The sequence below is a fragment of the Abramis brama genome (assembly GCF_963993115.1).
Source record: "Abramis brama genome assembly, chromosome: 3".
Classification (NCBI taxonomy): Eukaryota; Metazoa; Chordata; class Actinopteri; order Cypriniformes; family Leuciscidae; genus Abramis; species Abramis brama.
Window position 1 is genome coordinate 13,887,435 of NC_139965.1, and position 20,607 is coordinate 13,908,041.

Consider the following 20,607-nt stretch of genomic DNA (forward strand, 5'->3'; position numbering starts at 1 on the left):
ATTTTGAATGCTGATTTCGAATCAGCCATCGCCGCTGTTGTTCGGTTGATCACTTTAAGATGAACACACGACTCTGTGACAAGCGTCAATACAGTACTGTTGCTTTTCACACACTGAATCAATAGATATGACAAACATGTATTTTTTTTAATCATCATTAGAATTTTAAAACCTATTTTTGCATGCCAGTAAAGACATTAGGCACACAATTAATCATCTTCTTTGTGTTTCTGAACACCAATTTCTCTTCTGAAATCAACGATGAAAAGGCATTTTTATGTTCATTCAGTCGACACAATTCTGACCTGGAAACAGTTTTTCCCGCTCATATTGAAAATGCAAAGCAAAAACTGTTCCGACGTCAGAAAAACTCGCCCAGTTACACCAAAAAAGTAATCAATTACACATCTTTTGCGGGGATCACTTGTAATGTTATATAAATCAATTCACAGGTTCATAAACAATGTTTCATGGGTTCCTTAAATAAAATCACACGCTATTATGTCACAGAGCTAGTCTCACTTTTTTTTGTTTTACGCATCTTAAGTGTGCCTTAATAGGCAGAACTGAACTGTTAAGGCATGTCATAAAAGAGAGGAAGAAAAAAAAAAAAAAAAAAAAAAATCAAACAAATCTGAAAACCCAACAGAGAATGGGAAAAGGGTTAAGGTTATATACATTATTTACATGGCAGCCAGACTGAAGTGTAGTGGGACTGTGTTAAGCCATGTCAGCGAGTGTGTGTACTTGATAATTCATTTCTGAATGTGTGTGTGTGTGTGTATTTCAGTTATTATTCATGTGTGTGCTGTGTTTGTAAAGTTAACTCTGGCTGCACTCGAGCAGAACTATTCTGTGCAGGTTCGAGATCTCATAGTTCAGCTGTTCCAGCATTCACAGTTCACTCCCTCCTCCTAGCAAGGAAACACGTTCCTCTTAGTAGTCCGAATATGGTGCCATGAGTCCATCAGTCCTCCTCTTCCTCCAGGGTTCTTCCTCATTGACATGCAGGCATGATTACATGTGCTGTTGGGAATCTCCGTCTCTTGGGATCTTCCTCTGAAGGCTGAGGACAGGAGATGGAGATGAAGACGAAGACAAAGCAGTGAGAGCCTCTATCTCCATCTGAAGATCTGGAACAGCAAAGATCTAATCAAGGCAGAGAAAAAAAAAAGGAAGAAAAAAAAAAGGAAGAAAAATATTTTTGAGAAAATAAAAGAGTAGATCTAATAATATATTTTAAAGGTTGTGTTCACACGTAGTCCGGTTTAAGCATTTAGTCCTGCTCCGCTTAGGGTTCACATTGGCATTTTAACAACGAACCTAAAGGAATAGGGATATGTTCACATTCACAACCTGATTGGTCGCCTTTTATTACGTATATTTCGCGACTGAACATCCAGATCAATGCTGTGTGCTGTGGATAAATGCGCTTGTTGTGTGTGCGTAGCCTAAATATGATGGTATTTTGACCAGCTGAGAACTCGTGAAGAGTTTATATAATATGTGAAGCAGTCAAAACAGCGGCAGGAATCCCTCCGTCACACACACACACACACACACACACACACATCTTTGTGGGGACTCTCCATAGACGTAATGGTTTTTATACAGTACAAACTGTATATTCTGTCCCCTTACACTAACCCTACCCCTAAACCTACCCATCACAGAAAACTTTCTGCATTTTTACATTTTCAAAAAAATATCATTTAGTATGTTTATTAACCCATTTCCCTCATGGGGACCGCTGGCTGGTCCCCACAATGGAGGTGATCTCAGGTTTTACTATCCTTGTGGGGCCATTTGGTTCCCACAATGTAATATAAACAAAAACACACACACACACACACACGGGGTTCTGATGCCTGTACCGAACTGTGATGGGCTACATCGCGTCTATAATGAGAAAAAACAGCTGTGCTTGAGCATTCTGTTCTTTTAGGGTCGCATCCTGTGACATTACGTCCTGTTTTTGGTTTGTTTATGTGTCTTTGGTCCGTGTTGCGTTCATATTTCAGTCCAACCGCACCAGAGTTCGTTTGAAAGCGGACTGAGACTCATCTTTTCAGCGTCTCGCTCCGCTTGTTTGGTGCACCAGGGTTCAGATATCAGCGTTCACACTTATTCAAATGAACCGCACTAACAGAGCAATCGCACCAGGGTTCGTTTTAATCCAACCAAACATGACAAGTGTGAACACACACTAAGACAATATGAGTGCCCATGTAAAAGCCCTCACACCCCTGATATCAGTGTGTTGTGAGTGGTTGCCATTCCACAGTGCTTCTCAACCAGGGTCCCGGGGCCCACTAGGGGCCATCAGTAAATGCCCTCAAGATGGCTTAAAGATCCCCTGTGGTCAAAATCAAGTTTTTAATGTTGTTTATATGTCTATGTGGTGTTTTTAATATGCTTTAGGACTAACCATGTGCAAATTTATCAGTCAACCCCATTGTGGAGTATTTTCTCCTAAAAACTGCAGTGGAGAGTCTCAAAAACACGGTTTCCTACCATCACAAACATGTGACTAATCCAGTCAACGTGCGGTGCGGGGCTTTTCTCCAATGACTTTCTATGATGTTGAAAGCTTTTCTAAGGATACTGATTTTCAAAAGGCAGCTGTCTGACTCTGGGGATGGCGAACGGGAACATGGTTTGTGAAACACATTATCAGCTGTTTGATAACAGTCAAGCAAAGGCTAATCATATCAATTACCGTAATGTGTCTGACGTAGAGAGCAATACATAAAACACATTACCATTCTGATACATCGACTTGTAGACGAGCCAGTATAATTCACTCTTCCTGTGTTCAAACATTCACTGATGCTCCAGAAGGAAAAATGATGCATTAAAAGCTGGGGGGTGAAAACTTTTGAACAAGATGAAGATGTCAGTTTTTCTTGTGTTATCATATTCTTTCATTTCGTACTGTCCTTCGGAAGCAACAGAAGATACTTACATGTTTCCCGGAAGACAAAATACGAACAGTTTACTTTGATTCAAAAAGGTTTCACCCACCAGCTCTTAATGCATTGCGTTTCAATCCTTCTGGAGCATCAGTGAATGTTTGAACCTTTTTTTAATATATGTAAACATTTTTTATGTAAAATATCTTACTTAGGACCGTACTAAATAAAACAAATGACATGCATTTTGTATAATAATTAACATTTAGCAGATTCTGCAAGGTGTATGTTTGACCTCGACTGTATATACAGTGGTGGCCAAAATTATTATAACGGTAAGATTTTTTTAATGTTTTAAAAGAAGTCTCGTCTGCTCACCAAGGCTTCATTTATTTGATCCAAAATACAGCAAATACAGTAATATTGTGAAATATTTTTACAATTTAAAATAACTGTTTTCTATTTAAATATATATTAAAATGCAATTTATTTCTGTGTTGGTAAAGCTGAATTTTCAGCATCATTACTCCAGTCTTCAGTGTCACATGATCCTTCAGAAATCATTCTAATATGATGATTTGATGCTCAAGAAACATTTATTATTATTATCAATGTTGAAAACAGTTGTGTACAATTTCTTTTCAGGATTCTTTGATGAATAGAAAGTTCATTGTTTTTTGTTTTTTTGGAAAGAAATTAAAGAAATGTATAATTTTATTCAGCAAGGATGCATTACATTGATCAAAAGTGACAGTATAGACATTTATTATATTGCAAAAGCTGTCCACATAACTGTCTCCAACATTGATAATAATAATAAATCTTTCTTGAGCAGCAAATCGGCATATTTGGATAATTTCTGATGGATCATGTGACACTAAAGACTGGAGTAATGATGCTGAAAGTTCAGCTTTACCATCACAGGAATAAATTACATTTTAAAATATATTCAAATAAAAATAAATATTTTAAATTGTAAAAATATTTCACAATATTACTGTATTTGGATCAAAGAAATGAAGCCTTGGTGAGCAGAAGAGACTTCTTTTAAAACATTAAAACATTTTTACCGTTCTAATAATTTTGGCCAACACTGTGTAATATTAATTATGTATGTATATATGTATATGTATTGTATATATATATATATAAAGTTTATATTATATAAAACATTTACAGTATAATATATCAAAAAAGCTGTGAACCTTGTATTTAAAAAATGTTGAGAACCAATGTTTTAGCATTTTTTTTGTTTTGCTAGGAGGATGCTCCGGGCATTGTCAAGTCATCACTAGTTGAACACACCTTTATCCCAAAGTACAGTAGCAGAAAAAAAGTTAATAAATCAGTGAATAAACATAACCAAAACAAACATAAATAGTATTCTTACCAAACTAATGGTCTTGCGGTGCCGTAACCACTTCAAGCCAAAGGTGAACTTCAGCCATGCAGTCAGCAGGTGGTGGTAGAGCTGATGGAGCTTATTAGTTATTGATCTCCAATACAATACAATACAAAAAAAAAAAAAAAAAACTGTCCTCCAGTCTTTAAAAAGCCTTTTTCAGTCATCAATGAAATATTTAATTCCAGTCCACAAAAAAACAAAAAACAAAAAAAAAACCGTTGGCTAGCACCCTGGACCAAGCAGTTTAATCCTTTTTACATAACGGAGAACACGGCTGAGTAAATACGCTCTGAATCTCCACATTGTAACCAAGTTTGGAGACTGTTCGTATAGTCTTAAATATCAACATTGTTCAGTGAAAATCCTGTCCCAATGTGTCTGGAACTTCCCTTATCCTTCTACGGTAAAGCTTGTGTGGTGCGTCCTCAAAAAGCCTGAGAAACAACCACCATAAGGAGAACGAGTCTCATGCTAGGGCGTCAAAAGCTCCCGAAGCGCCCCGTCTGCTGACAGAGAGAGGACATCTCGCGTCCTCCGCCTGTGCTCTCCAAGCCCAAGTGAAAGTTCCTCACAGTTTTGAGCAAATGAAAAGTGCATAGGGAGGGTATCAGGGCAGTGCTAGTCCCTTTGTCATCTTTATGAAGACGATGGCCATGACACCCCATCCACCCTTAGATGGGCGGTGGGTGAGGGGGGAGAGAAATACAAAAACTATAAGCACTGTCCAAGGAATTATCTGGCAGATCTGAGGTCAAACATATGTTCTTGTTGTTGTTGTTCTCAATCAACATCCATCACGGATATGTCCGTCCAATATAATCCACAAGATGATTGGGGAAAGGGGGGAAAAGTGTTAAAGCATTCAATATATGCATCTCAAAGTACCAAGAGGTCATCTGTGCTGTATGATTTTTGCCTTCTTTTCTAGGTACGTGAAGCATTTCTTCTGCCTTGATGATCATTATCGATTTCATTACAAAGAGAGATTAGTAAACAAAAAGAACATAAGAAGTCCAGTAAACAAAATATGGTCGCCTTTATGATTCTAGAAAAAAAAAAAAAAAAAAAAAAAACACACACCGTCCATAAGATTAAAGGTACATGAAGAAATCTTTGATGTAATTCCATAACTTGTGTTCCAGCAATCAAAGTTTGTTTCAGTCAGCGAGTTATATAGGCTGCGTTCATATCCACATGCAAAGGAAGGGGTCTTGACGTCATGCCATTGAAGTCCCCTTCCGACAAAAGCGATTCTCGACTGCAGAATCGCATGTTCAATCACCACAAAAATGAAGAGGAAAAAAAAAGCACCCACAAATGTCTGTGCGGTTTGTAAACAACCAAAACTCCAGTATGGAATAGAATATCTTTTTAAGTTCTCATTTTCATAGTCAAGAGTCTGTATGAACAGGATTGTAGAGGCAGTGTGTTTTTGCGGTAGCCGTCGTGAACGTATTTCCATCAAGAACTCTCGACGGACACAAAGAAACGATTTTCAATTTCGCTCCTCTTGATGTCCTGCTGATTACGCTTTAATATCCTGTGTTGAGCAACTCCATCTACACCGTTACATATTTGGAATACATTCAACTTGTTTGTTTGTTTTTTTTTAAGAAGGAAAGAAAAAAAGTACACAAATGCACTTCACATGGTGGCAACTTAAAAAAAAAAAAAATCCAAGGAAAATTTTCAAAATGAACAAAAAAGTAGCAGCCCCAAGTGCTCTTCCTTGTAGTCCAATACTTTGTTTATATCCATAGATTCATATATAATCATATATAACATTAAAACAAAAAAAATAAATCACCATCATTGTCATTGACAACAACAATGAACAAGTAACAAAATATTCAAACATTTTGTGTGCACTGCTGAGTGCACTTGCACAGTTTGTTGCGATCATTTTTTTTTTGTTTGTTTGTTTGTTTTCTTGTTTTTTTTTATAGCCAGAAATAGTCAAAACCTCAGTCACTCGTGAACAAGAGAGTGGACAGAAAGGCAATGTTAGGTCACATCCTCCAAAATATCAAACATTTCTTTCATCCAAGCATCCCCAGGCTACAACAGAACTGTACAGAGATAGGCTCTCGGTTCAAAAGCATGGGAGGCATGTGGGGGCGGAGCCTTGTGAAGCCACGCCCCTTTGCTAAAAAAATAATGTCTCAATGGCAGCAATGAAGTCTAATCATTCGCCCTTTAGTTCTTAGGCACACATGTGGGGACAGAAAACACACACACACACACACACACACACACAACGTACGTACCACAAGTAACCATTTCCTAAAAGTATACAAGATTGAATTGAGCTCAACAACAACACACAAAACTAAACGATGATGACAACTAATGACGTGTTCTTAAACCTCACAGAGGCAAAAAATGAGGCAGCGGAGGCAGGAAAGGACGTCCCTCGCGCTCCCCGCCACGAAAACTAAGAGTGCTGGTTGGCGTAAAATGGGCTAAAGCTTTTGTGTTTGAATCTAGAGGTCTTTCTTTGTTGGGGAATGAAGAGCTGGTGAAAGAGGATGTGTTGTGCCGTTGCCCCCCCTCTCTCTGTCTCGCTTTCATTCGCTCATTTATTCGCTCGCATACTGCACATTTACAAGAGGAGTAATACACACAGTTCCTCCTGCACACAAGCGATCACATTCACAACATTCATTCGGTTCATAAAATACAAAAAAAATTCACTCCGAATGACGAAATGGCCTCTTTTGATCATACGTCTAAATAAGCGATTAAAAAAAATACATTGTGCAGACTGGTATGTTTTAAACGCGCGCGCACAAACACTCATTCCGTCTCAAACAAACATGCGTGTATAGACACATACACACACCCACACAGGCACACAATCACAAAAATATTCTTCTCTATTATATCTAACACATTTTTTTTATCTTTTTAACTTGCATTTTATGTGAGTGCAAATCTTCAAGTTTTATAATCAAAGTTTTTTTTTTTATAATAGCTTTACATTTTTTAATAGAAACTTTATATATATGTATATAAAAAAATGAAACAACAGTGTTTGTCTTTAAAGAGAGGATTTTTTTTTTTCTGATAATGTCTGAACTGAAACACACAATGGTCCCCCAATCGCCACCGTTTCCTCCCAGCACAAACTCCAGTTCTGATTCAACACACACACACACACACACACACACACACAGTATATGTATGTGGTAATATTTCTGAAGCCATACCACATAAATATACAATCTTCTCGAAAAAGAAAAAAAAACAAAACTATTCAAATTACATCTTAATAAAGTGCATTAGTCTGAGTGTAAGGTGCTTAATGCTGTAAGTGCCAGAACTTTATCACCCCCCGTCCCCCATACACACATACAGACACACAAAAATAAATTCACACCTGTTCCCTTCCCTGTTGAATTACATTCTTCTATTCCCAGCGCAAACCCACCCACCCCGCCCACCCCTGAACTGATACCTTACTCCTGGCTTATCCCCAATCCCCTCCCCCTCAAAGCAGTGCACATTCGACTTGCGGAGTCTGATTAGGTGGACCCGCGGGTTTAAAGGCCTCGTGTAGCTATTGCTGTGGATTCAGTAATCCTCGACCATCTCCATCTCGTTTAGACCATACCGATCAGGGCCACCATGGAATGAGTACCCTAAAGAGAGACAGACAGACCATTCAAATACAGTAGATCAGTATACAGTAGCCAACTCTGTAGAGGTTCTCTTTAGGGGCTTTCGCACCAAACAATTTTTTTTCATATCCACTTTATTCCTACGCCCCATGACGCTTTGCACGAATTATGGGTGTAACTTCTGTTAAGCTGTAAACAATCTGTGAAAATGCTCGCTCTATGAAGTACTCACGGTAAGATATCAGCTGAATGTGTTTGATTCACTAAAAAGAACCAGTTCGTAGGAGTCATTAGTTCAGGAATCAGTTGGACTACACTGATTGTGCTACATGTGGTTTTGATTCACTAAAAAGAACGGTGTTTGGTGTTTTATGCCCCCAACGGCGCCTTCCAGGCAGCGAGGGGATGGGTAGGTTTAAGGTTGAGGGTAGGGTTAGCTGCCTCTAAGGAGCCATTGGGGGCTTAAAACACCATCGAGAAAAAAGAACCAGTACACAGGAGTCATTTGTTCAGGAATCAGTTCAACTACACTGATTGTGCTACATGTGGTTTTGATTCACTAAAAAGAACCAGTTCATAGGAGTCATTTGTTCGGGAATCAGAGAGAGAAATAAATATGTAAGGGGTACCTAAGATGCTTGGGTCAGAGTGCAGCATCATGGGCTGTTTCTTCTTCAGCTTTGCTGCCTGATCATAGACCACACCACTCTTCCCAGAATGCACTGCCTGGAACATAGACTGCAGAGTGCTGGGGTTCATTCCTCGTACAGTATCCTATTCGACAAAAAGTGCAAGGGCAAGAATGAGAGGCAAACACAGGAATTAAAAATCTGATAAATGACAAACGTGACTTGGTTCTGCCCATCATGGAAATTTAAATCACTGTCAATACAGAGTTGTACTCATACCTGCAGTGGGAAGTTGTTCATGCTAAGTCCAGCCATCTCTTTGGAGAGCTATAAGAGAAGACCAAGAATTGAATTTCAAGAAGGCAAACACTACACACACACACACACACACACACAGACTTTACATCTTCCTGTCACACACACCTGCTGCTGCTGTCTCTGGTGGTTAGCTTTCTGTTTGGCACGGCGCTCCAGGAACTGTCTGGCGAACTCTTTGGCTTCGACAGTGTCGCCCAGATAGGAGCAGATAAAGTTCAACACCTCATACGGAGACTCCACCTCCTTCAGGTATGCCACAATGGTGGGCACTATGAACACAAACGCACACTCGTTTTCCTGCTTATGAACTCTCTGGCCTGCTAGGCTAATAATGCGCGTTTACTGTAAACATGTCATTTGTTGTTTTCACCCACTGAGGGATGAGTCTTAAAGGGATACTCCACTTTTTTTAGAAATAGTCTCATTTTACAACTCCCCCAGAGTTAAACAGTTGAGTTTTACCGTTTTCGAATCCATTCAGCCGAACTCCGGGTCTGGCGGTACCTCTTTTAGCATAGCTTAGCATAGATCATTGAATCGGACAAGACCATTAGCATCTCTCTCAAAAAAATGACCAAAGAGTTTCGATATTTTTCCTATTTAAAACTTGACTCTTCTGTAGTTACATTGTGTACTAAGACCGACGGAAAATGAAAAGTTTTTCTAGGCTGATATGGCTAGGAACTATACTCTCATTCCTGCGTAATAATCAAGAAACTTTGCTGCCGTACCATGAGTCCAGCAGGCGTAATGATATGACGCAGCGCCTCAGAAAATCGCAACTTTTCATTTTCCGCCGGTCTTAGTACACGATGTAACTACAGAAGAGTCAAGTTTTAAATAGGAAAAATATCGAAACTCTTTGGCCATTTTTTTGAGAGAGATGCTAATGGTCCTGTCCGATTCAATGATCTATGCTAAGCTATGCTAAAAGTGGTACCGCCAGACCCGGAGTTCGGCTGAATGGATTCGAAAATGGTAAAACTTAACTGTTTAACTCTGGGGGAGCTGTAAAATGAGCCTATTTCCAAAAAAAAGTGGAGTATCCCTTTAAATGATTTCTCAGAATAATTGGCAGCCTCTGCAAATGTTGTCAAAAAAATTATTTTATTTAAATATAAAGCAACCCAAATGAGAGAAAGGCTGGTGTGTGCAAATCCTGAAAGAGAGACGTCTTACCATCCTGGGAAGAGGAGGAGTTATTGGCGGAGGTGTTGAGCGCATGCAGCATCTGTTCACACCAGGTGGTGAAGCCGTCCTGAGACTTCATCCCCTGCAGGAGTTTCAACAGCCGATCCTCCTCCTCAGTGCGTTTACGGCTCCTCATCATGTACTGCTCACTGTACAAACACATACTAACGGTTTACCCAGAACACACACTTTGGATTGTACAAGCATAGCACTAACAATGCCAAGGTCATGGTTTTGATTACCAGATTGCTTTGCTTTTCCTATCATGTACCATAAAATGTAAATTTCCCAGAGTTCCATGATTTTTCTAAGCCGTTTTTAAATGACCAATTTAAATGAAAATAACCAAATCAAAAAAAAAAATGTTTTGCTCACAAATCAAACATTTCTATGACTGTCATTTTAAAGCGCCCATAATATGCTTTTTTGAATATTGCCTTTCATGCAGTGTGTAATATAGCCGTTTGTGAAAGAATCGATTCTGAACTGTCGAAACGAGTAGTTAGTAATTCCAGCCTCACTTCCTGTTAAACCCCAGGTTTTTAATACATTTGCATAATGCCAGTCTATGGTCTTCATTGGCTGCCCGCAAACAAGGTCTACTTTAGTTTTAGTTGTAGCTGAGGATTGGACAGTTTGGTTCGTGTTGTCGACATGTCGAGAAGACGCCGTTTTCTGCGCTGCAAAAGCAAATCTACTTTGCTGCACTTCGAATGGATGAGGACTCGTGCTGAAATTGATACGGTAAAATCGACAGCATCATTAATGTTCATATCACTGTGTATCAAGAACTGAGAAAGATCCAGAGCTGAAATTCAGATCTCTGTAGCCAATCACTACAGACTGGGCCTTCTGACCAATCAGAGCAGAGTATGCTCTCAGAATGAAGGGGTTTAGAGACTGCATCTTCGAACGAACTGTTTCTGTGATGCATTTAAATCTATTGTAGGAGACCTCCAAAACAAAATTAGGAGCTTTTAAGACTTTATTTAACTAATGATGCACTAATGATGTCCTTAAATATTGTCCAAACTGAGGAATTGGTTGATATTTGGCATCTTGGAATCATTTCAGCTGATTAACAGAAGTGGTTATTTCCTAAATTTACAGACAACCTTGGCAATGGAAGAATCACATTTTCTACTTTCAAATATTTACATACATTATAGACATTATGCTTGGATTTTAAGTAAACGTTGTAAAAAAAATAAATAAAAAAAAGTGTTTATATTATAGCATTATACATTATAACATTATAGCAAAAATTGTTATGAGCCATTGAAAACGCCATTGAACTTGTCATTAGTTATCATGTGGTTTGTTTGTGTTTACCTCAGTGAGGGACTGCTGCGGCTGTTCTTCAGCCCCATATTGTTGCGAAGAGCGCTCTGGTTCTTGAGGGCCTCGTCCCAGACGCCCATCCCTCCTCCCGAGGGGCTTCCACCACCACCCACCTTTCCATCCAAAGACCCAGATGCTCCCCACAGCGAAGAGGAGTCATTCCACTGCAGAGCGAGACATTCATAATGCATTCATTTTGATTTTCAGGACTGCACACCTGTGATGTTTGCATGTGCGTGTCGTACCCTCGGCTGTTGCTGGACTCTATGCTGCTGTTTGTGCATTCTCTCCGCCTCCGGCTGGATGTCCAGGAGGTTGTGGGGTTTGGTCTGCTTTCCCAGCCCAGGAATGGGTCCTCCGTTCCAGCCCGACCCGGAGCCCGAGGCACCCTGACGCGGAGCCTGCTGGAGCAACTTCATCAGCAAATCCTGCTGCTGCTAATGGGAAAAACAAAAACAGCGATATGAAAAAAAAGAGAGCGTATGATAGAGACCAAAACAAAATTAAATTTACACTACTGTTCAAACGTTTGAGTTTTTAGAAAAAAGTCTCTTATCGTTACTAAGGCTGCATATATTTGATTAAAAGTACAGCAAAAGCAGTAATATTGTGAAATATTATTATAACAATAAAATTACAAATGTTTTCTATTTGAATTCATTTCAAAATGTATTTTTTTCCTGTAAAATAAAGCTGAATTTTCAGCATCATTACTCCAGACTTCAGTGTCACATGATCCTTCCGAAATCATTCTAATATGCTGATTGGATGCTCATGAAACATTTCTGATTATTCACAATGTTGAAAACTGTTGTGCGGCTTAATATTTTTGTGTGAAAACCGTGATATTAATATTTTAAGGATTTTTTGATGAATAGAAAGCTCAAAAGAACAGCATTTATTTGAAATGTATATATGTGTGTGTGTATATATATATATATATAAAAAAAACAAAAAAGTTTTTAATGCATCCTTGGTAGATAAAAGTATTAATTTCTTTAAAAATAATCAACTTTAATTTGGAACAGTAATGTATTTCAGATTATTTTAATATAACACTATCACACCTGCTTGCGCCTATAAAGATCCTCCTCCTCTCTTCTTTTCTGCTCTTCTCGCCTTTTTTCATCCCTCCGTTTCCTTTCCTCTTCCTCACGCTTGGCCCTGAGTTCAGCTTCTCTTCTCTCATGTAGCTGAGACACAACAAACAGGAGTTTTGAGTTCAGTGCATTTCCTCAGATCACCAGCAGAGGCCATCAGTGTCAACTCTTACCTTCTGAAGCTGTTCTAGAATTGGACCCTGAGTTGAAGAATTCATTAAGTCCCATAGACTGGCCTCACCGCCTGCTCACAGAAAAGAGAGAGAGCGAAAGAACGTGTTTATTTTCCGGATGCGAGTGTGTGAGGAAAAAACAAAAGGTGATTCTTAAAGTGCCCCCTTATTACTTTCATGCAGTGTGTAAGACAGCTGTTTGTGAATTTAAAAGGTCTGCAAAATTTTAAAGTGCATGACAAATAAAGTTATTGTCTCCTAAAATAAAAAAAGAATCGATTCTGAACTGCTGAAACGTGTCGTCACGTTACAAACCTACGTAACAATGTAACAGATTTGCATAATGCCAGTCTAAGGTCTTCATTGGCTGTGAACAACGTCTACTCAAGCACTGTAGTTGTAGCTGAGACTGGAAGAGTTTGGTTTGTGTTGTTCATGTCGAGAAGACGCTGTTTTCAGCGCTGAGAATCCACTCTGCTGCACTCACTCGGGAATTTAAACGCAAAAACCGACACCATCGTTAATGTCCGTATCACTGTGTATCAAGTGCTGAGGAAGATCTGGAGCTGAAATTCAGATTCAGATCAAATCACAACAGACTGGACCGTCTGACCAATCAGAGCAGAGTAGGCTCATGGAAAGGAGGTGTTTAGAGACTGAATATTCAAAGAAAACATTTTAAGACTCTTTAAGAAACGAGGTGATGTGCAACATATATTTTGAGAAAATTAGTGTTTTTTTACCTTGGATGCATGTAAACCTACTGTAGGAGACCTCGAAAACAAAATTAGGAACCTTTAAAATAGCATAACGGGCACTTCTTGTGTGTGTGTGTGTGTGTGTGTGTGTGTGTACCTGCTGGCTGTGAGGCTGAGGTATGCGTGTGTGTGTGTGTGTGTGTACCTGCTGGCTGTGAGGCTGAGGTATGCATGTCCCACATGGACCCTGTATCTGGCACTGACATCGACCTGTTTAACGAAGGCATCATACCCTGCTCTCCACATCTACACAGAAAAAGAAAAGCAGTATTAAACATATGAAATGTACACAGTGGCACTGTAAAAAGACACAAAAACTCAATCACTCACCTGTTGATGAGCTGAAACAGCTGCTGTTGCTGCTGGTAAAGAGCCGTGGCAGCTGCTAATTCCTGCTGCTTCTTCAGCCGCTCCTGATCCATATTTCCCTGATACACACAGAAAGGTCAATAACACACATTAACCCATGCCAGAGAGATCAGATACATGCATTTATTCATGAAAGAGACTCTTAAGAGACGTGAACACACACAGGGTATCTGCCGATTTAAGGAAATCATGTTAGACATCAAGACTTTAATGCAAGTTTTAAAAAGAATCAAGACCAATATAAAACACCCTGCACACAATCCACGTGAACACAATTACAAATTTACACAGTCACACATTTGCAAACAAGCTTATCACCACTAGACCTAAAATAAGAACTAACGAAGCAGAAAAACTTAACCCAGAATGCAAATAACCCCATGTAACATAACTCCCCGACATTCACCCCTCCACCCAGAGACTCACGATTGCCCCCCGGGGTGGTTGAGGGCGAAGATGGGCTTGATTCCTCACCAGGAGGGGCGGAGGGGAGGGGCCGGGGGCAAAAGGCACACGCCCCCACATCTTAATGACTTCCCCCAGCGGCTGAAATCCCTCATCACAACCACGTTTAACAAGCAGGTTCATGGCGAAATACCCCGCCTGAAACCATTCACACATTTCCACTGTACTGAACGGACCTGAGAGAGACAGAACAGACAAAAGAGACGGTATTATAATCAAAGTACTGCTCCATATGCATGAGTTGACCTCCTATGAGAGCGTGCGTGCGTGCGTACCCTGAATCTCTCCTTGCGGGTCTTTGTAAAACCATTTCATGGCAGAGTCATGGGAGAGAGGAAGAGCAGAGGCTGTGTTTCTGCTCTCCTGAAGAGTCTGGGTGAAACACTCTTCCTCTAGAGATGTATCCTGCAGCGCTGCCACCATCTTCTCTGCCTCCTACACACACACAAATCTCCATCAAAAACGTTTTCGCAATAATGTAAGTGTGCTATAAACAATGTGATTTATCTAAATATGGGACGTATTCTACACATTTTGTGCATTTGGTCTATTTATGGTGTTCAGAATCCAGGTTTCTATTCATTTAGCTTTACAAGCCCATTTTCTTTCTGACTAAGATTTAAACAGACAGTTTCACTATTGCACATTTAAGACCTCTGTATGCAAATAACCATGTTGTGAAATAAGCCTGTCCTATGTGAAATGGTTAAAGGTGCAGTATGTAATATTGACAGCTAGTGGTTGAAATAGGAACTGCAGTCCAAATTCAAAATATTGGAGAGAGTTGCTTCTCAACCATTCTCCTCAGACTCGAATCGACGCTCACACGAGTTGCCAGATTGAGGACACGCAACAGGAACGAGCGCAATTAACAATGAAACCCGAAGAGTCTTACACTATAAGCTGATCGGCTAATATATACGTTTGCAATGTTTTTATTGCTAAGACTTTTTGGGTCGGGTGGAATCTGCGATCTCAGACCCAGTTTGTTTGCTGGATTTCATTGCTGTGTTTGCCGCCAACTGGCAACCCGGCGTGTCGAAATACTATTGGGTAAATTGGCAGGGGGGCGGGATCACAGAGACCAAAACAAAAAAACAGACATTCCGACACAGAACGGACATTTCAAAGTAGAATAACTGGATTTAGCATTGCTTTACTTAGAAACAAGTATTTGAACTTAAATCTCTGCAAACATATTATGGTATTTTTATGCTTAATGACCTTTTAGCAATAAAATTCTGTTAAATTGTATATTATCTGATCTGTTACTCTCAGAACTCATTTTCTGTGGTACCTGTTGCAGGTGCTTCATGCCCTCGTCATCCTCAATATCACCCCCCGGCAGTGGGAGGTCAGTAGCAGCAGAGGACGAAGAGGGAGGCGATGAAGGCAGACTGGAGGAGGCACTGGGGCTCAAATCTAACATGGCCTCTGATAACACTACAAAAAAAGACAACACAAATTAAGTGTCACCCATTCATACAGCTGTAGGATAACCAATTTAAAAAAGCGTAGTTTTTACCTTCACTTGGTAATTTGTTGGGAATGGAGGGGACAGGTTGAGGCTCCTCCAGGCCAGAGGGGGCAGCAGAGGGCAAAGCCTCAGGGACAGGAGCAGGAAGAGAGGGAGGGAGAGAAGGAGGAGGGGAAGGAGAAACCGCTTTCACTTCAGTTTCAGTCACTGGAGTGAAGTCAATGACATCTGTGGAAACCAAGGAAGATATACTTATTTAAAATCGTGAATTATTTAAAAAATGTATCTAAAAAAACTTCATAGGTGTTTAAATTGTATTTTGGTCTACAAAGAGGTAAAAATTCAGTCTGTTCTTCACACAAAGCAATGATTTTCATTTTTACAAGAACTGTGCTTCAAGCATTTATTTCCCCCACAATTTCTGTTCCCACCTTTCTCGCTTTTCACAGCACCAGTGCCGTTGTTCTTCTCTAGATTAGCACAGTCCTCTTCCTCATCCTCCAACCCCTGGAACTCAAACTCCTCTTCTAGAATGGGGTCTTTCGGACCCTTCTAAGACAACAGAAGAGCAGAACAATCAATGTAAAGAAGAGAAAACCATAGATCAGAAATTCAAGTTTTATTTATAGAACACAAGTTTAACACAACCTTAGTTTATCCAAAGTGCTTTACAATACAATAAAATAAATCAATAACAATAAAATAAAGAGAAAAGTAGTAAAAAAACAAACAGAAATGGAGATAAAAATCAAGTATCAAAATCATTCAATGTATATACATACATACATAACGTATACCAACTAATTTAAAATACATACACCGCATCACTCGAACGCAAGAGAGTAAAAATAGCAATCTATATTTCTGTGCATTGTTAGAAAGTTGCTGATTTCTCATATCAGGTTAAACGTTTAATACACTTTTTAGTTGTCTGTTAAATGGAGTAATTGTGGGTTAGTGCGCGTTCATTTTCAGGTCACCTTGATTTTTTCCAAGTCAGGCACGTTCCTGGATCAACATATTTTGTAGTCCTGAAAATGTAGTCCTAACCTTATCCCTATCCCTATCCCTAACCCTAAAACCAGAGGGGAATGATATGTGAATAACACTGATGTAGAAGCACCTAACCCTGGTGTTAAGCCTAAACTTGACATAAACTATAAACTTGTCCCTCAGATCAGATGTGATTCTGATTTGAATCTGGTTGATTGGAATGTTGTTCCAGTATCAAGAAAGATGTTGATCCATAAACATGTTGCACTTGGTAAAATCACATTCACCGTTCATAAAGTGCCCTCTAGTGACCAACTGACCAATACTGCCACTTCCAAGCCTTTATTTATGGCCTGGGTGACAAATTGGAGATTAAACGTTTCGTTATTTAGCATTTTTAATGTACACCATTCAAAAGTTTATCCAGATAGCAAATGACATCTGGCCCAGTTGTGGCCCACATCTCCCACGTTCTTCTGGCCCATATACCGTATGGAATCAGGACACGTTGCGTTTACACCTGTCCACATCAAGTGGCTTCTGTATCTGGATAACAGATCAGATCTCGCATTCCCGCCGAAAAAAAAAAAAAAAAAAAAAAAAAAAAAAGGATGGCTGCGGTGCAAAGTCGACCTGAAGTGGTGGGTTTTCTTCTAAAAACAGTTTTCAGTCGGGGGACACTCGCAAAATGAGGACGATGAAGAGGCTGCAAGTGCTAATAATGTGGATCGATGCCGTAATGGAAACAGTACAGAGAAACAAATGGGTCCGAGAACGTTGTCAGCTGTGGTGGGAAAAATGCGCGTTCTTTACAGAAAATCAATGGGTCTGCTTCAACTTTCGGGTACAAAGGCAAACATTTCAGTATATTTGCGATGTACTTCACACTCGACTGTATCGCAAAACCACACAGCTACGTGCAGCAATTCCTGGAGAGAGGAGGGGGAATGATGACAGTGGGCGGGGTTTTGTGTGACATTTAACATTGCGTTTACATTACACTGAGATCCGATCACAATGTGTCCTCGACTACCTCCGAACCTAGACACGCTGATCGTACAACATTCCGAAAGAAGCTTGTTTACACTTGTCTTTTCAATGTGTATGTGGACAACATCCGGATACAGGTCGCATGCTAATGCCAAGTGTAAACGCAGCCCTAGAGGCTGTGTATGGCCTAATAAGTCATTAGAGACTAGATCTTAAGGTCTCACCTTAATACACATAAACGCTCCAGAAGAATCAAAGGTTCCCATTTCTCCATCTTCCTCATCAGTGCACCACTCCGGCAGACCGTCTCGCTCATCTTCTGCTCCATCGCTGCCTGTTCTCCTTCTGCCTCCCTCATTCCCTCCATCCCGGAAGTCGAAGTCAAACTTCCTGCGGCGAAGTGTTTCACCTGGACCAGTGTGTTCCCGCCAACCAGCCGAGCGAGGACCACCATCTAAGAAAGAGAAGCACAAGTTTTGGGTCTGAACTTTTTTTAAGGTTTTTTATTTGTTGAAAAATATTACTCTCATTCTGCATCGAGATTGCAGTAAAAATATGCTTTTATTCTCATAAATTGTCGTACTTTGACGCTGTGCTAAGCTAAAAACGGTTAGCATTTTAGTCTCCTCTAAATAAAATCACATGGTGTGGTCTTACAAATATCTGATCAGTTTTGTTTATCAGTATCAGGGGGCAAATAAGTGAAATAGTTCCTTTTGTATGCAAAGGTGTGATTCATCTGCTAAAAAAATAAAAATGAATTTGACAGCATTATTTATTTTTTCAAGATTTCTTTAGATATCGCTTGAAAAACCTGATATTGTGACATCCCTAATTGTGAAATATTATTACAATTTAAAATAACTTTCTCCCTTTATTGTCACTTTTGATTAATTTAATGCATCCTTGATTAATAAAAGCATTGACCCAATCTTTTGAACAAGTAGTGTATGTTTAACATTACACAAGCTCTGTTTACACGATACATCGAAGGTGATCCACTAACAAGTGGTCAGCCAAGACCTAGAGTGCGTCTCAATCAGCTCCCTAGTTCAATAGTCAGGGCACTGACCATAGAGGCGGCCGTACTAAAGGCCGTCTCAATCTCAAAATCCTTCCAGTGCACTGAAACATTAAAAAGTCCCACAATGCACCGTGAACATCGATGCTCACGTTGTGTCCCCTTAACAGAAGTTCTAAAGCACAAAGCAGATGTTTGAGGTTTTGAAAAAAACAAACCGTTTTTTAATTACATTTCAGCATAAACATACATCACTAGACAGGTACTGAACAATCTAGATGCATTTATAATTCATTTACAGCTAAAAAGTTGCTGGTATATGTAAGAATCAAAGCATTTATCATAATGTACTTTAAATAACATTAGAAATATAAATGTCGGAAAAATATCAGTTTTGCTGTTGTTCATAAATACGTTGTCATGTTACTATCAGTGTCCCAATGTGTAGTGAGCAAAGGTCCTTACCAGTGCCCGAATTCATGTGCACGATATACTGATTCACGACCTAGGAAGCTGATTGAGACACACCTCAAGTTTTAACTAGGGGTTTTCCAATGTCAAATAAAGTTAGTAAATAATTAGTAAAAAATATAATCTTTATGGTGAACCATTTCCTTTTAATGCCAAGTGCGAATGTGTGATGTGTAATGTGCTACCTTCTCTTCGTAAGCCAGTGATTCTCCAGCTGCCACCAGCCTCTGCCGCTTCCTCCTCCTCCTGTTCCTCTCTCAGCGTGCGCCAGTTGTCGCTATCAGAGCGCATGAACTCCTTTCTGCCAACTGGAGCTGCTTCCTCAAAACCCAAACGCACACCATCCCTCCGCAGAGGTTTCTCAAAACGCCGCTCACTTCTGCAGAAAGAAGAGAGAGAGAGAGAGAGAGAGAGAGAGAGAGAGAGAGAGAGAGAGAGAGCTTATCAAGATGGCTTATGATTTGCTTCAGTGGGCCTCTTAATCTAGATTGTGTGCAGATAAAAAGGATTTTTATATTTATCGAGATGAGAACTAAATAAACAAACTGAGATCACAATAACGGATATACTACAAAAAAATATAATAGAAAAATAGAAAAAATTGGTTTTAAAATTACTTAAAAAAATGATAGGGAAAGTAAATCATTTATAATAATGTAAAAAAAAAAATTATATATATATTATTATTATTATTATTATTATTATTATTATTATATATATATATATATATATATATATATATATATATATATATATATATATATATATATATATATATATATATTTTTTTTTTTAACAACAAAACAACAAAACAAAAATGGTAGGGAAATTAAATAATTTATAATAATGTAAAAACAATTACATAAAAAAACAATAAAATAATAAAAAACAAAACAAAAAATAATAAAAATTTAAAAACAACAAAACAAAAATTGTAATAATTTATAATAATGTAAAAAAAAAAGTATAATAAAATAATTTATATATATAATTTTTTTTTTAAATAAAATAAAAAAACAATAAAATAAAAATTTAAAAACAAAACACAACACAAAAATGAGAATACCTGTCATCCCAGCTCTGGCTGCGATGGATCTCTCGAACGCTACGACCAAAACCACCCTCTACTTCCTCACCGCTTCTTTGGTAGAATCCGCCCTCTCCTCTTCCTCGACCTAAACACACGACATAAACTTCAGCATCTCCGCCGATACATGAATAATTTACACACACGTACACATAAATAGATCAGCTTGCCTCGACCGCCTCGCACGGTGCCTCTGCCTCGATTCACCCCAGCTGGGGCGGCTCCGCCCCCTTTACCCATGAGCCTCAGCACAGCCACACTGTTGACAGACATGGAGAAATTCCTCT

At 39.2% G+C, this 20,607-nt stretch overlaps 1 protein-coding gene across 4 annotated transcripts in view; it reads right to left on the minus strand.

The window, feature by feature from the left end:
- Nucleotides 1–6,259: 6,259 nt before the first annotated feature.
- Nucleotides 6,260–20,607, minus strand: part of gigyf1a (GRB10 interacting GYF protein 1a) — a 30,835-nt gene continuing 16,487 nt past the window's right edge. Inside the window, exons 6-25 of one of the 4 annotated variants that reach the window (XM_084107589.1) lie at nt 20,491–20,605; nt 20,300–20,408; nt 19,419–19,612; nt 17,966–18,195; nt 16,190–16,310; nt 15,807–15,986; nt 15,579–15,724; nt 14,557–14,716; nt 14,243–14,457; nt 13,778–13,875; nt 13,593–13,693; nt 12,690–12,760; nt 12,484–12,609; nt 11,662–11,850; nt 11,408–11,580; nt 10,064–10,224; nt 8,990–9,153; nt 8,846–8,893; nt 8,567–8,711; nt 6,260–7,958 (exon numbers count right to left, since the gene is read on the minus strand). In XM_084107589.1, the coding sequence (XP_083963715.1) occupies nt 7,891–7,958; nt 8,567–8,711; nt 8,846–8,893; nt 8,990–9,153; nt 10,064–10,224; nt 11,408–11,580; nt 11,662–11,850; nt 12,484–12,609; nt 12,690–12,760; nt 13,593–13,693; nt 13,778–13,875; nt 14,243–14,457; nt 14,557–14,716; nt 15,579–15,724; nt 15,807–15,986; nt 16,190–16,310; nt 17,966–18,195; nt 19,419–19,612; nt 20,300–20,408; nt 20,491–20,605 (2,814 nt within the window). In that variant the 3' untranslated portion in view covers nt 6,260–7,890. Of the gene's footprint in view, nt 7,959–8,566; nt 8,712–8,845; nt 8,894–8,989; nt 9,154–10,063; nt 10,225–11,407; nt 11,581–11,661; nt 11,854–12,483; nt 12,610–12,689; nt 12,761–13,592; nt 13,694–13,777; nt 13,876–14,242; nt 14,458–14,556; nt 14,717–15,578; nt 15,725–15,806; nt 15,987–16,189; nt 16,311–17,965; nt 18,196–19,418; nt 19,613–20,299; nt 20,409–20,490; nt 20,606–20,607 lie in introns of all 4 variants that reach the window. The other 3 variants (XM_084107588.1, XM_084107591.1, XM_084107590.1) reach the window with 3 other exon arrangements.